Raw genomic sequence first — 16,894 nt, forward strand, 5'->3', positions numbered from 1 at the left:
GGTCTCGGGAGCCCCCACATCTGCTTTTTAAAACAGGATGTGGGGAAGGGTAAAAATCCTCTCCATTTGTGACGCTAACACAGCTTTGAGAACACCTGGAATTACTGGACCCAGCATTTGATTCTTATCATTGGAGCTGGTTTCTGATAGACCAAATGCCTTTAGGGGCCAAGTTTCTGTGCTGTGTGTGAGATTGTTGTTCAGGCAGATTTTCCACTGGAGGATCTGGACTCTAAAATCTGAATCCAACCCTTTCTTGAAAAACTGTAAAATAATTTCAACAAATAGCTTCTGGAAGGCTGTCTAGCCTGTTTCTAGCTTTTATTAAAAACACACAAACAAACAAACAAACCAACCAAAATCATTGAGTAGTTTTTAGTGCATTTCACTGTCCACTCAGAATTTTGTAAGCAAATGCATCAAATTTATGCCATTATTTTTGTTAATTGCATTCTGTTTTACTTGATTTCACTTGTGTAAATGTCCAGTGGAGCGGAGAACATTAAGCGCACAACCAGGTTGTTTAGGAAGTTCCTTCTGTGCTTGAAAGAGTGCTAAAAATTATCTGTGCGTTTTCAGTGGAGCATGAAAGTGTTTCCTCTGATCAGCGTGCGGTGAAAATGGCCCAGGTACGTCATATTATCAGTCAGCTTTTAACAGAATTGATTTCAACAGTTTCCTTAGATAATTGGCTAGCTAATAAAAAGAAGAAATATTTTGGTAGACAATTATTCAAGGGAAAATTGTTTCTAGACTTCTTCATATTAATTATTCATCTGTCTCTATTTTCTACTAAAGATGCTGTTGGTGAATTCTGTAGATTTGAAATAAGTAATGCTGTTAATTTTGATTAAATTTGGGTTTGGTTTCTGTGTATAATGTAAAAAAGATTTGTTGGGTATCTACTGTTTTGTTTGTTTCGTTTGCAATGGGGAAACAATAATGGGCTGCCATTCCCTGGCTGTAACATTGCTACATTTAAGGAAGAGCAATAACAAAACTTGTCTGGGAAACTTATAAAAGACCTGCTTTCTATTTAAAATATTAGGTTTTTTTAAATCAGTGGCCTAATTGCCTGCATATTAATTAGTGTAAAATTTCCTAATACCAAAATAAACAATCTGCTCCAGAATACATGTTACAATAAATTTTACAAAGCAGTCATAATAAAAAAATGCAGTTACAGTCATCTTTATTTCTGGAATTTTGAAGTTTGCAGGAAGGCTCTGAAAGCAAAGGGTTGACAGTCATAATTGTCATTATGTGTTATTGAGACTAGTAGGTAAGTATGTTAATGACTGCTTTTTGTGTTCCCTACTCATCCTTTAGGATAGCACGTAATCTTGAAAGTTCATCAACTCGTGTTTGATGTTTTTATATGGAAACCCCCCTGTAATTAAAGAGGTTATGCAGTACTTAATGAGAGGCAACTGAGTGTGTTTTTTCTTGTTTCCTTTTTATGATAAATCCTGACAACTACAGATGTTTGCAGCTTTTTCTGTCAGGTGAGTTTCTGTTGGTTTTGTTGAGTACAAGTCTGAGTGATATGCTCAGAGTTTTAAAATTTGATTGTTTTAGAAGTCAGCTTAAGTTATTAAGAATGAATATTCAATTTCATCTCTTGTATAATTTTCTTCTTTAAAAAAAAATCTTTAAATTACCACAACTACAAAACATGTAATGTCTCAGAGGGTTTGGATACATCTTTCTTAACACAGGAGTCTGTGAAATATTGGAACTATAGCACTGGGCATATCTAGTCCTAAGTTAAAATAAAGGTAATTATAGAATTGTTTCAAGGTTTAGTTATAAATGTTAAAAATAGAGAATATTTTAAATGGAAAAAGTTAAACGGTGGAAGGAAAATCATGATGACAGCATTTGTGTTAATCTGGCTCACAGTTTGCCTTCACTCTCTTCTGACAGTCTTAATCCTCCGTAATATAAAACTGGCTGTGCACTGCTTTTTTGTGAAATAAAATATCATCTAGAGGGAAAACAAAAAGGGAAGAGTAACAGTTATAAACAAAAAACCAACGTTTATAATAGAGGCTTTTCTAATCACTTGGGAGAAAGTATCATAGTCGCTATAACTTTTAGAATAATTTTCCATTACTGCACTGCTGACCATCTATTCATCATTTAAAAAATTTGTATTTCTGCACTACTGTTCTGAGAAGTTTGAGTTGCACATTCAGCTAGAAGCTGCTCTGCTGTTGACTTGCTGGAATATAGTACAATATTAATTTCCCTAGATATTGGCTGCTATAGTAGTGTATAATTTCTGTTTCTTTGAAGTTAATATACTCATATTAATACTGACAATGAAGAAATTTTCTTGAAATCCTCACTGAGCTCAGTAAGTTCTGTACTGTCCAGAGAAAACGGGGGGGGAAAAAAGCAAAAGCATTTAGATGTTATAGTTAAATCTATAACAGTGTACTACAAAGGTTGAACAATATATGCTTTTCACATCAGAAAATTCTTCAATGTGTTTGGAACTAGATTTCAGGGGGCGGATATATACAACAGATCATTACACAGATGTTGTTAATTACTATTAGTCCACATGTTATGATAGACAATTCAACTAATGATTGTTTAACTATTACACTATGTTTTTAATGTTGCATTTTAAAATTGCAAAGGATATAAATTTGTTTTCCTTTGCACATGTTTAAGTATCTTGAAGAGAGTTTAGTTTTCTTTCAGTTGTATAACTGTACTTTTCCTTTCTGGAGCCACTTTTGTTCTTGTAGCTTAGGAGGAAGTGTTTGCCACACAAAAATACCAAAGTGTGTTACCCCTTCACTTTAAAATGTAAAATACAGAGCTGTCGCACGCCTCATGAACTCCCTGTCTAAACACACACACATATCAGGAGGTGAATTTAGGAAACTAGCTGACTTTTTTGAAAAATAGAGTTTGTATTTGATTCCTTACAAATTTTATTTCCAAACCAACTATCAGTGCTTTCTTTTCAAGTACTTTTTAAGGGATATGCAAAACAAAAATATCTAAAAATTATCTGATAGCTCCTGTAAGATCTGTGTAGAGTAACGACTGGAATATAGGGAGGATGAAATTACAGACAGTGCGATAATCTGCCATGATACCGCAATAACTAATTAAAAATGTAATAACTAAGTAAAAGCGTGAGGATGTTATCTTTCCCATGATATTTAGGGAAGGCACGGTCTGTCGCTGCTAGGAAAAGAGTGGGCAGTTGCGGTAAACCTGCTGTACGACCCACCTGGCCTCAGGCGTGTGGTGTGGGACTGGAGGTGTGAGGGCGGTTTGCCCCCTGGCTCCACAGTGGCTCCACTCCCGAGGCTCCCGGCGGGGCAGGCGGGTGTCCCACAGCTCACGGGGCCGCGCGGCCGCTTTGGAGCCAGAGCTCTCACCGTCGGTGTCGCCGCGGGCTGGACTGCACGGGGACCGAGAGGTCTCTGTGCCATTCCCCTTGGTGCTGTGCACATCTAACAGCAGTGGTTGCCTCTGCCTCAAAGATTTTGTTAAGGATTAGAGGGCTTTAGCAAGGATTGTGTGGTTTCGTTGCTCCGAGCGTTGGAAAATGTGGTTGTGGCTTAACGCGGGTAGAGGTTGCAGCCCAGTGTGAAAAATGAGCTACAAGAGGTCCCCTTAACACCATGAATTAAATAATGTGAGTTAAAGCACAAGAAAGAACAAGATAAAGGTGGAGAGAACGAAGGAGAGGAATAACACCAACAAGTAAACGGGGCACACAGGCTAGTTCTGGGAGTATGTTGGTTGCCTTGAGTAAACAATTTAATAGTAATTTGCCAGTATATATTTGGCTACTGGAAGGCTCTGCAATATCTTGCATCTTTTTTCATTTACATATTGATTAAAAATAGAACATATTACTCTCTCTCATGTGAATGAACTGGAATACTCCCTGAGTGCAGTTTAAGATCAGTATTATAATTTAAGCCATAGAAAACACAGGTGCAAGAACATAAATAAGATTGCACATGCTTTTGCCATTCCATATCATGAACTGCTTAATTATCCTTCTTTACTTGTAATTGAATATATCCAAACCAGGCTTGTGTTTATGAACAGCAATGGGTGGTATTTCTTACAAGATTCCTTGATGAGATTGCCATATTAACTGAGACTCTTGACCAAAAGTCATTTTATTACCTTCTAGTCTAAGATCAGTAGGTGGGGTTTTTTTCATGGCTTGATGACAGATGAGATTAGTGCTGCACATGGGAATATTATTTGTGCTAAGATGTAAATGAAAAAGTTTTATAGCAGAGAGTTAAGAAGGCTTGTACCTTTTTCTTTTTAAACGAGCATGAAAAGCATTGATGTGCGTCATCAGTGATAATAGTCAACTCCAAGGAAAAAAACACCTGCCTGGAAGCTTCATGGGGTAGTGAAAGACTGTCTATGTTCAGGCCCATTGTTGTTAGTATAAAGCCCATTTGGAAGTATCTGAGGTTGGACTTTTTGGTGATTTCTGCACAGCAAACTGATATGTCTGATTTGGATTCCCAGTGAATAAGCATCTATCTCACCAAGGCTGCCTATTGTTCTCAGCAAAGGGAGACTGCTGCATTACTTTAACCTCTGGAAGGAGCCAGCGTTCTCTGTTGTGTGTCAGCTATGTGGGTTTACTTTATCCGTTTCTGGCTGTGTTGCTGCTGTTTGGTGCATCAGGAGGATGCTGGTGGCTTGGGTGACTGTATTTTCTAGTAGTTTGAAGACCTCTGAATTTCAGCTTTCCTGTAGCTGGGGTTATGTGTGGCTTTCAGTGGCCTTCTCAAGCTGCTAAAGTGGCCACATTTTGTTATGTGTTTGCCCATCTTGTCCGATTGCAATTGGGACTTCTCCATTACTCCTGTAGAAATTATGAGTGTATGGAAGAGGGATGAAACCTGCATTGAAACCAGTGGACCTCTGAAGTTAGTGTCAGAATTGCAGTCAGCTTGCTTATTAGTAATTAGGAGTGACATTTGAGAAATAACCTTCCCCCAAAACAGACAAGAAAAGAAACATCACCTTTTCTTGAAGCTCACTACATGGAAGCAACATACAGGCTTTTAGACACTTTTTTCAATTTGGGGAGGAGCTAGGTTTATTCAGGCCAGTGTTAGGCTGGAGAGAGAGGTTTGCAAAGAGGTTACCAAGCTGTTGGAAGAATTACTGTGACATTGCTGCAGTTAGTGAGTTTGTCGTGTTGGGGCACTGGAGTGACAACGTGGCTGGTTGATCTCTTCCAGAAACCTCTGAACTCCGAGAATAAGTTTAGAGGTGATTATAGTAATGCTGTATCATTTACATAACTTATCTGTCAGTAACACTTCCCATATTGTCAAGTGTGTGTGTTTATATATATGCCTGCTGAAAGGATCGGGTTCAAAGGATAAACTGTGACAGTGATGTGGACTCTATTTGACCTTGTAAAAAGGTAAGTACCTCCTCCTTGGCTGTAATGCTTTTCATAAAAGAAAAAGCAAATGCCTGCCTTAGCCGTTTCTTCTCCCCCCTACACAGGCAATGCAGGACTTGTAAAAAAAAGGAGCAAGTCCGATTATAGCCCTTAAGCTTTTGATGACAATCTGGTTTGGTTTTTGTTCTTAAGCATTTTATGTTAAAGACTGGACTCACACATAGGATAAAGGGCTGAAATAACAAGGATTTGGGTCACTGTTGATAGCAGCGTCCATAAGTGTGGCTTTTCACCAGGCTTCATGCCATATTAATCACAGTTTGAGAGCAGTGGTGGGACTTGTCTCCTCACCATCAGTGCCCAGCCTGTGTGCTGGATGTGTCAGCACAATGCTGCTGGCAGATGGAAGAGTTGCAGTAAATATGCAGAGTTATGGTTTAAATGAAAAAGCTGTGGGAAAGGAAATACATTAATCCACTGTGGCTGTTTTTTCTTTTAAGTAAGCCTCTGTAATAAATTGTGAGTTTTTCCTGGACTTACCCTTTAAATTTCTAGATTCCTTTCTTGAGTGGAGGACGGAATAGAACAGGAATTGAACTGAAGCATAAAAAAAAAATACAGAAGCAACTGAAAATTAAATTAGATTGTGTATGTGGAAAGAAATTATCTTCCATGTGGCCTTTTTTCTGAACATACTTCAGGAAAACCTAGTCTAGCAGATCATAAAATATGCACTATGCATACGAGTGCATCATCTGTTTAGGTCATCTGATGGTGTGGAAGTGATGTTTAGGAAGTGCTTTAAAGCCAGAAAAAAATAGATTCCTGAATATGAGAAGGGCTAAACTTGAGGAATGATTGAGTATAAGCTTGATCTTTGAAAGAATACTAGACGTTTGATCTTTTAATTTGTTGGGATTTAGGTACTTTCTTCCTACGTAATCAGCAATTTCATGTCTGATTCTCTTTGTTCGATGTTCTCAGTTTTAAGAACATTTAGCATATAATTACTCTCACCAAAAAGGAGAGGATGTTGAATATTTTACAAAACTTTTTTTTATATTCAAAACTATTAATATAGTTTTGAAAACCCTCTTATGTCTCAGATACCTAATTTTTGTTTTGGTTCTTATGTCATCGTTTTGTTATTTCCTTCAGTTGCCACAGTTTTTGTATCCTGGAAGGACCAAATATGCTAAGAAGGCAATTTCATGTGCCATACAAATGTGGAGGAAAATAACATATTTTCCTCTCCCATGTCCCCCTCTCCATTCATTGTAAATCACCTTTGAGGTGCATGAAAATTTTATTCCTTACTTTTGCAGAGGCCCCTGCTCAGTGTGGCAGCAATGCAGGATGCTGTCTGTTCCAGTGCAGTGTCTCCAATGTCTCCATAGGGTTAGGAGGGGGAGTGTTTAGGCTCTTGTTCTCTGTGGATGCCACAGCTGCTGTTGGGATATGTGGCACAGCCAGTTTGCCTGTTTGATGTCGATGTGGGTGTTGCTGCAAGGGCTGGTGACAAGTGGCTGTGCAATGAGGGCATGGGTAGCAGGAGGCTAAACTTTCTGTGCAGAAGTGCTGTTAAAATGGAATAAAATGCCTGCTCAAAATGGGGTAGGAGTGGCAGAGCCCGCTCACAAAGCTGAGCTCAGAGGTGGGCACTGATCCAAGCCTAACGTATCTACAAGCTGTGCCAGTTGCTTTTGATCCTTATTGGGATAGATGAAGCTATGGCAGAGGTCTGTGTTGTTACATCTAGACCCATTTTTTGTGCTCAAGCCAGTTTATTTTAAGCTATCTTGAAATATCTCTATGCTGCACCATAGTGGGTAGTGTATGCAAAGTCGTGCATCTCAGTGCTATCAGTTGCAAATTGCTCTTCTGTCACATGGAAACCTTGCGAGGAAAAAAAGATAAATAGATGTAAATGGTGTAAAACTCAAGCTAAACTGTTGCTGACTCTTAAATATTGGTCTCTTGCTTTCCAGAAATTTTGTGGAAGCTGGAAATACTCTAGGAAAAGGTGGCCAGCTAAGGACACTGCTGAATTAAGCCATGGCTTATGTGTGTTCTGTTGTGTGAGTAATTTCATATCCTCCTAAGAGCTTGCTGATCTTTTTACAAGGGTTTGATGTGAAAAAAATTGGGGCAGAGGATGATGCAAAATATGTATTACACAGCCAAGTCATGCACAGTGAAATGGGTAAACCCCATGTGCATGTGCCCTGCGGGCACCTCCTCATTGGTTAAATGTTATTTTGGTCAGGTCTGTCATGGTACATATATGCATGATCAATTTTGTTCACCTTCTTGTGGCTTTTCAACACTGAAAACACATTGAAAAAATGCAAAAGTTACCTTAATAAGCTCACAGTCAGGAAAACCATAGCAGAACAGATTTTTTTTCTTTTTTTTTTCTCTGTCTGGTGTTTTTTTTTTTTTTTTTTTTTTAAATGTCACTGAAGTGCATTGTGAGCAGAATAGCTTCAAGTTCAGCTCTCAAAGCAGCTTTTGTCCTTAGACAAAAATCCCTTCCAGAGGAAAGTTGTGTGCTGGCCAGCGCTAGCTCTGATGCAGATGGGGCACCTAATTCCCTTGCGAAGGAGAAATTGTAGTCATGTAAAAAGGAGGAGATGCAGATGTTTTCCTTGTTCAGATCCTCTGCTCAGTTAATGCTGTACTATGCACCATGTGTGCACCGTGCCATGTGGATCCTGCAATTCTCAGAGAGGCTTTCTTTAAACATTCACTGCAGCATTCCAGGGCTGTGGCGACATGGATGCCCATTACAACCTTTGTCTTTCATGCTTCTTTTCTAGTGCTTGATCTATGCCAGATACAAAAGTATCTTAGAAATTGGGCTTTTACAGACTAATTTTCCTTGTTGCTTGTGTTCTCATGTGGTCTTTAGTCCTTTTTCTTGCACAAGTTGCATTTGTTTGTTGTTAGATAAAAGGTGTGATTTCTTACTCGTAACGACAGGACTGCAGTCTGAAGTTTCATTATTGTTTGCACAACTTTCTGCCACCATTGCATTTTTGAGATACAGAATGTGAATCTCTTCTACTCCACAAGGTAACAGATTATTTTCCTTTAAAGTGTTTAATTGTTCTGTAGCTTGTCAAAGTAAGATACCCCAGATGTTTCCACCCTACCAGAGTAGGTACTCAAGAACAGCCTCATGTCTTATTGGGACAGTAAACCATGATTCTGGCCTCTTGTCTGAGTGTTTTGAGAGCAGTGTACCTAGTGGAAATATCTGCTGACACATGGAGACTGAGAGGAAGGATAATACTATGTTACTGAGGCTATTTCAGCATCAAGGAAACAAATTCTTCAGCTGGGGCAATGAATTCCTCAGTCTGTTGTATTTTGGAAAATAAGCTTCAACTTAATTATCTAAAACATTTTTAAAGTACCTTTTGTTGCACTGGAAGAAGAGAACATAGCAATCTTACACCAGCTGTCTTTTTGATAAGTGTCCCTACATAGACTACCAGAGGCCGTGACATTCCTGTTACCCCATCTTGATAATCTGAAAATCTTCTGTACTGGAGCATCTGCTCCAGGGCAGTAATGTAGGAACGTCAGACAAATTCTGTGTTTCATTCCCTGGTGGATACATTAGCCAGCAAGTTACACAGCAATCTTGTGTGAGGAAAAGGGGTTACACCAAAACCTAATGGGATCTTTTCCCTAGGAATCAGAAAATTAGAAATACATTAATTACAGTGCATAAAGATATTGATGACTAGAAGAAGTGAGACTGACTCTTGACATCATTGCATTATCTAAGGAAGAAATTTTACACTAATCTTCAGAAAGAGTACTATAAGCCCAATGCTTAATCCTGTATTATATCAGAGCCTTAGCTCTGCAGCACTTGAGCTGTAGAACTCCTTTCTGCTGGGTTAGTAACGGCTTTTCTTGGTCTGTCCTGAAATTTGGGGCCTCATTGCATGACAGGATAAAACTTCTAAATTTGGGGATCATCTGCTGTTTTGTTTCCTGAGATACAGCATCCCTATACCATAGTTTTTCTTTCAAGTTTTATTGATTTTTTTTTTATATGAACATGTGAGACTAACACTGTTGTTCTGATCACATCCCAAAAGCAGCAGGAGCTCTGCATGTTCACCTGCATAGCATTGAACTCCCTTTATCTTAGCAGAGCAAAACTGAAAGCTTGAAAATGAGTTGGGGGGACAAGAGAGGCAGGAATCTGATGTGCAGGAGATCCAGATTGCCCTACACTTGTAAGGGTCATTCTTCCAAAAGGGTTTTTAGTCTCTTGGATATCATGAGTCCAAAGAGACATACATCAGCCAGTTGAACATGGTTTTTAACCAGCCAGTTTCAGTTTCCCACTGATGGTTATCTTGATGTGTTTTAGCGTGTTCATCAGAGGGCTGTGAGGCTTTTAGCCTTCCTCTAAAGAACTGACTATTGCTGCAAATACAATAGATTTGTTCATCAGTAAGTTAATATTCATTGTACTGAATGACATTAAGTATGCTGATTAAATAGTAGTTGCAATCAGTAAGTTCTAATAAAATTAGCGCCAAGTGCCCTGTTTTTTCTCTTGATGAATCAGATCTCTGAAAACCTGTTAGAACTCAATCTCCTTCTTAAGAGTCTACCTGTTTGTCTGTAAAGACATACCTCAAGACATCAGACATCTTGCCCTTGTTCACCTCTCTTGTGCTCTGTTAGTCTTCAGAAGCTCTCTAGAGCCCATGGCATTGCTCTTCAGGGGGTTGTTCAAGCGTGCTGGAATGCAAAGTGACCTCCGCTCTTAACTAATGCTATGGAGATCAGTGGGAATGCAGCAGCATATCCCAGCAGTAAATCTGGCATCCTTAATTTCATTACATGTATTTTTCTAAATCACTTGTGCGACCAGGCTGAAGTTTGGGCTCCATTTGGCTCAGCAGTGTAAGCTAATTCGAGGACTATGAACAGATCAGTTCAAGCTGCATTGTCAGGAACACAGATTTTGGAGATATTGAGCTGCATCAATAAGCAGTTGAATGAAGCAGCCTAAAATTTATTTCCCTTGTAAGATTTTTTTAAAACAAATTTGACACCTCGCACAAGAGCTCCATTGCACAAAAGTATGTGAGAATGATGCATAATTATGTTGTTGCACAACCCAAAGTGCTTGCCAAGGAGTAGATAACTATAATCTTCACAGATGTGGGAGATAATAAGGTGTTAATCTATTTATTGTCCCAGCTACTAATATGAGCAAACATCTGATTATTTTGAGAAGTACATACGTATGTGAATATATGTAATAAATAATTTGTCCCGTATTCCATTCCAGGACAAGATTATTATAATGTGCTGGTTTTGGCACAAAATGTGAAATCATTTGGAAGATAAAGTCAGTGCAGAATGTATCAGCTTACTTTTTAGAGCAGTGTCCCTCTATGAAAAAACACTGTATGCATTGTGTGATCTGAACTAATGGGCTTTTTCTTGCAAGCATTTAAGATATAAAATTTCTGGCTCATGTTTTTTTTCCTCTCAGATGATCCAAGCAGGAGCTCCCTGCTTGAGGGGCAATGCCTCTGCATCATTCACAGCTGAGATTTTTGAGTTGCTTTGGCCCTTTGGCTCAGGAGGCTGAGCTGGAGTTTCTGGTGGTTTCAGCAGCATATGCCTGGGTTCCCAGGGCACCCAGCCTGGGATGGAGGCAGGAGCTGAGCCTCAACTGCAACCAGTGCTTCAGGTTCCTGCCTCCATAAATGCGAAACTCAGTCATGCATTGCCCATGCTGACGATCCAGCAGACCAGCCCTGACAGCCCTGTCCACAACCAGTTCTCCCAAGGCCTGCCAGGTTGGCAGCTGGATGATGGAGAACAAGTAGCCCAACCTTGGAGACTGCAGACTATAGTAATCTGTCAGGAAACCCCAGGAGACCTGCCAGTGTTGTCTTGCCCAGTACTTTTGCACAGAATGTTTTGATGGCAAATGAATTAAGGGCTCAGAGACAACACTTTTAAAGGTATAAGTGTATGGTTAAGAGAATTCATTCTTTTCTGTGGAAATAAGTAGAAATCTTTTTCTTGACTTCAGCAAAATTTGGAATAACATCAGGATGGTTGTTTTTAGTTGCCCTGAGTATCCTAGGGAATGAAGTTGAGGAGGTCATGGTAGCTATTTATGTAGTAGATATTAATTCACTGTGTAAAATCATTTGCATTAGTATTTATCTAAGAACGACAAGTGATGCAGACTGAGCTTGGGTTCTCATGGACATTAATTGCTAGAAGACTTGTGTTCACACAAATAACAAACAAGAATTCATCCAGAATAATTTATATGGTAAACTGGAATTGGTGAGGAATGGACTGATCATTCTGTTTTGAAAGTCAGATTTCAGAATTGTTTTCTGTGCTTAGAGAATGGATTCCAAGTGGGGCCGTTTACCTGATTTAGATGCAAGATGATCTATGCATTATTTAACATTAATTCATTATGAAGAGAAGAAAAATGGGTGTCTGTTTTGACTTAGGAAGCTCAAATTCTATTAATTAGGCTTATAAAAAAGGGCCAAACTTGTTTTAGTTTCTTACGGTAATTAGCCAGAGAAATGTTGCATTGTTCCCAATCTAGGCAGTCCAAAATCCAAATTATAACCATCATGTGACTTCATTTGTTTACCATCAGTTTTATCTGTTGACTGTACAGGACATCAGTCAAAGGTGACTTAAAATCTAGGCTTATCGTATTTGTGTTGTGGTAGGCAAATATAATAATGCAGTATTCCCAGGGAGAATTGCTTTGATTTGGAAAAACATGCAATTCCTTCCTCCATCCTTTGTATTATTACCAGGTAGAACAGTAGAGCAGCTTTTCTGGGCTGAGCTGCAGTCACTGTTTAATAGAGTAGAAAAGACCCATCACAGAGCATTTGAGTCCTGATCCTGTAAATCATTACCTGTGATAAAATTCTTGTGTTTACCCAGACCTGATCAATTAAGATCTTGTTGCCTTTTGCAGCGTGCCTCAGCCTCCTACCCAAGGCAGTCAGCAAGGGATAGGTGAGCCAGGGGACTTTTTTAGAAACTTCTTCATGAATTTGCAGTTGGGACATAGAAAGAAGATGATAGACAACAGGAAACTAATACAAACGTAATAGGTGATAGAAGCAGAAGGGGAGATATTTGAAAATACTGTGCAAAAAAATGGCTTTGCATTTCGTATCTGAATATTTCACAGGGATTTACAAACACACATAGGCTTAATTTGAGGTGAAATAATTTTGAAATGGATAAAATGTGAAGTGCTTGTTATTCAGTAATGTATCCAATTCTCAGGTCTGGGTTCCTGAACTCTTTCTTCTTTCTTTCTCCAGAAGGGCTGCTTATGTTTTCCTGATAACTTAATTGCCTGCTGTTTCTGTGAGGTTTCTGGGGGGTTTGGCTTTGCATGTCTAATTGGCACTTCCCACTTGAAGACCTGAGCAGCATAGAAAGCGTGTAACTCTGAGGACAGCAAGTCCCCTGTTATGTTTCTGTAGGCACAAGGGTTGAAAGACACGCTGGAAAGACACCACAAAGGTCATTGCTGTAGTGTTCACTCAGAAACTTTATGGTTGATAGAGAAGGGTTAAATTTATTTGCCTGTTGGAGAGTAATAAACAGTTGTCACTGATCGTAAATTATCTCAACTGCAGGTGGTCTTTGGTAACCACAAATGCAGACTTTATGACCTATGTTCAAGCTAGTAAACACTCCAGTGCATCTCTGTGCTGGCTGGGCTAAAAATAGGCCCTAACCCCAGTGAAATCTACTTTAAGGATTTCTGTGCTTAAGTAACATTTGTGTTTTACTATCTGCACTGCAAAAGGGTCTGAGTAAGAGGGCATGATCAGAATAGTTCAAATCCTTATGGAAAATAAGAAAAGTCTAGGGGAGGAGGGATTGCAGCAGGAGTGTGAAGGCTGATGGGTAAAACTATAAAGATTTGTTTATATTTGTATCTTAAAATTATGTCAGTGTTAGAAGCAAGGAAGCAATATCCCTGCAACATCTCTAAAATCTCAATCAGCACGATTGCCATTTGCTTGAAATTGTTCCTCAATGTTTATATTATTTTTATGCTGCAGGATAATTATTTTTATGTGATCATGATTCCAATTAATTATTAGGAATCTTAGGACTTCTGCATATGGTTATGTATTATAGCTGCAAGACAAAGAAATGCATCAAGCCTTAGAATAGACAAGCAGTCCTCCTTTTCTGGCACACTTCTGGGAATTGCAGTTATTTAACCTGTGCAGTGTTTCAACCAATCTAGATAAGCTTAAATGAGCAATGAACACCTGTGCTTTAGAGCATTATTGATTTAACTTGTTGAAGGCTTACTGAAGTCACATGGGTACACTCCTGCTAGTTAAGTGTGTGTACTAACCCGGTTCGTTTAAGAAAATGCCAGTGTTGTGGTCCTGCTTATGGTGGGTTTGCTCAATTTCTCCGCCTTCCCTCTCTTTGCTCACATGTAAAAAGTACATTACACTCAATAGTCAACAACCCAAAACCACAAAACATAACTAAGCAGAATTACTAAAGCACCTTGGTGTTCTTGAAAAAAGAAAAGACTCTGCAGATTGAAACACCAAAGACTAATTTTGGGGGAGGTAAGGCGAGCAATACAAATCTTTAATGCAGTAAATCCAGATTGAGGTGATTTCTCAAGCTCTTACAGTGTTGCAAGATGGGGAGGAATTTGAACAGCAAGAATTAGTTCTGTGTATGTTTGCACAGTACATATCAAAACCTCTACATTTTGCTGTGACTGGTAGGCACTGACACAAAGTATTTTGCCTGGAATCTGTTTTATAATTTCCCTGGAAAGTGCTATCCCTATGCAAGCAAGGATGTTAGCAGAAGGGATGGGATTCACTTGCATGTTTCCTCAGCAAAACACTGAGGCTGGTTCTTATCCCCTGTTGAGAGTGGGAAGGAAGAAGGAAACTTACTAAAGATCAGTGTGGTGAAGTGCTGACAGTATTTCCAAACAGTGTTTTTATTTTATTTGCATTATTATGAATTATGATTGACCAAATTATTTGGCCTCACAGGCAGGTTTGGCTACTTACAATTCCTTATTCTGAAGACCCTCTAGCTGTTAAATTGATGTTGTGTTCATTCCAATGCCCAGGAGTTCATCCATGCTGTCCCGTTTAACGAATGGTATAGGATACCAGTAGTTTTGGATAGGTGTGGTCCTGTGTCCTGTGGATCTCAGTTATCTATGCCTACCTTTATCCAGAGAGCTAAGTCATTATATTATAAAAAGAGAAGTATAGTTTGTATAGAATTAATTTAATTTCCTTTAATCACAGATGATTCACTATACCCTGTTCTGAAAGCATGTGTGCACATTTGCTCCAGAAAGGACCTTAAGACAGGTTATGGCAATAAAATTATTCCTGTGCTCTTTTCATTGGAGGGTCTGGCTCTAGGCATTGTACTACTCACAGTTGGGTTTAAAATAACCCAAAGGGGAGATGGGAGGTATATTGTTTCTGTTGTAAGGTTGGCTACAGAGAATTTTTTATAAGGGTTACTCATACTAAATTATAGCACTCAGAGTAATTTCTCTTTCTATAACTACTCTGAATGGGTAAATGGAGAGATAGAAAAGGGTTCCTTACATTCTTTCTTGGATTTATGTTTTTTCAGTGTACCAAATTAACTTCTGTGCTGTGCTCTGCAGCTTGTAACAATCACTTGCTGCCCTTTGTGTGGGAATGTGCAATCCAGTTCTGCTAGGCCTGTCTTGACTCCTTAGAAACAAAAAACAACTTGCCCATCCACACGTAGATGTTACAAACTGCAAATTGCACAGGAGCAAGTGAATTCCTTTTTGCATCTGTTTCTATGGCAGGTTTGATGTTCCAGGTTATTTATATCCTGCAGTCATTGCCAAATATATGATGTAATTTCCTAACTTGTGGCCTCATGACTACTTGCTGATGTTATTCTATTTCACAAATAGCATGAATGAAATACAAACTTTGTACACCTAAAAGAAATCTTGTCTCATCTGCTTCTCCCACCTGTTGTCTCTCTGTATCTGTAGAAGATGCTGCTGCCATTGCTGCCTTTAGAGATCATGTGGCGAACTGCTCCTCCAAGGGCAGTTCTTGTATGTGCCAGTCTGTGAGAAATACAAAATACCTTTTCTGTCTTGTGCTTATATATACGTTGTAGGCTCAGGGTTCATATATATCCCAAGACACTGGTGCCTATGGTTTTATCTGTTTGCATATGTATTTCAGCTGGTCCAATAGCCTCCCAGTTCTTCATCTGACAGGCTTACGCAATTTTAAATTCACTGCCCTTGTAAAAACAATAATTTTATGGTTTATAGCTGTGTGGCGTGTGCACAGTAGGCTAAGCTGATTGGTAACACCAAGGTTTCCCGTGAAGCTGGTGGGATTGACAGCCACAGCTTGATGATGAAGACAGATGGAAATTTGCTGTGTCTGCAGGCGGTCATGCCCAGCAGGTTTTAAGGCTGCAGTTATGTGAACACCAGTCACACAGTGAAGTCCAGGCCCCAAACCTCTGGTCCTTGGAACTGGTGGGATATGGAGGAATGAAAACATCTTTTCCTAAATGCCTTTTATTGTTAGGCTTCTTGGCTTGCTGCTTTGGAGAATTAACGCAAGATGCTGGTGGTAAGACAAGCAGCAATCTCGTTGAGGTCAGGAGTGAAGTCTAGATATATTTCTCCTGCTTTCCTCAGTGAGGACCCAGGCTACCTCTGTTTCACTTCTGTTGTTGATGCGTTTGCTGAGTATGTGTCAGGAAGAACTGCTGTCACTTGACATTGCTTGTGTGCGATGATTGTTACCTCCTCTGGTGAGCTTGGCCAGGTCAGGTGATGAGCAGGGTTATTGGTTGTGTTTGGTGGTGTGTTGTGATTGTCTCTTCTGACGCCCTGGGATCGGAATGCTGGTTTTAATCAATATGAAGAAATTTTCCCTTATTCCTCTGTGTCTCTTAAGACACATAACCAGAAGCGACACTTTTTTTTCCAGCCAAGAATAGGAAAAATTTTGTTTCATACCCATTGCTCATCTGCAAGAACATTTAAAAAAATACATGGTTCTCATTTTCCTTTACATTTCACATGTTTTTGTTTTTATTTTTTCCTTTGCACCAGTTTTAAATCAAAGTATGGACCATTTCAATAGGAAAATGTATGTTTAATTTCTTTATATTTGCCTCCTTTTTCCATACAGATGCAGTCACTGTAAGTATGTGACAGTGGGATACAATTATTTACCTTTACAAAATAACATCCATGTTTTGATAGCTGGCTTTAGTCTCTCCATCATCATCTAATTTTGGGTTTACATCTTGGACCTTTTTATCTTTCTACTCTTACCTGCACGAAATGTCTCTAGATATAGCTAAGAAAAATATCCCGTTGTTCATCTTGGTTCTGAT

The 16,894-nt window shown here is 39.1% G+C and overlaps 1 protein-coding gene across 3 annotated transcripts in view; it reads left to right on the forward strand.

The window, feature by feature from the left end:
- Window positions 1–7,462: 7,462 nt before the first annotated feature.
- Window positions 7,463–16,894, forward strand: part of RBM20 (RNA binding motif protein 20) — a 69,071-nt gene continuing 59,639 nt past the window's right edge. For all 3 annotated transcript variants that reach the window (XM_027648030.1, XM_027648032.1, XM_027648031.1), the window contains exon 1: window positions 7,463–7,500. In XM_027648030.1, the coding sequence (XP_027503831.1) occupies window positions 7,478–7,500 (23 nt within the window). In that variant the 5' untranslated portion in view covers window positions 7,463–7,477. The remainder of the gene's footprint in view (window positions 7,501–16,894) is intronic.

Source organism: Corapipo altera, unplaced genomic scaffold (genome assembly GCF_003945725.1).
Source record: "Corapipo altera isolate COAL_440 unplaced genomic scaffold, ASM394572v1 56, whole genome shotgun sequence".
NCBI classification, from domain to species: Eukaryota; Metazoa; Chordata; class Aves; order Passeriformes; family Pipridae; genus Corapipo; species Corapipo altera.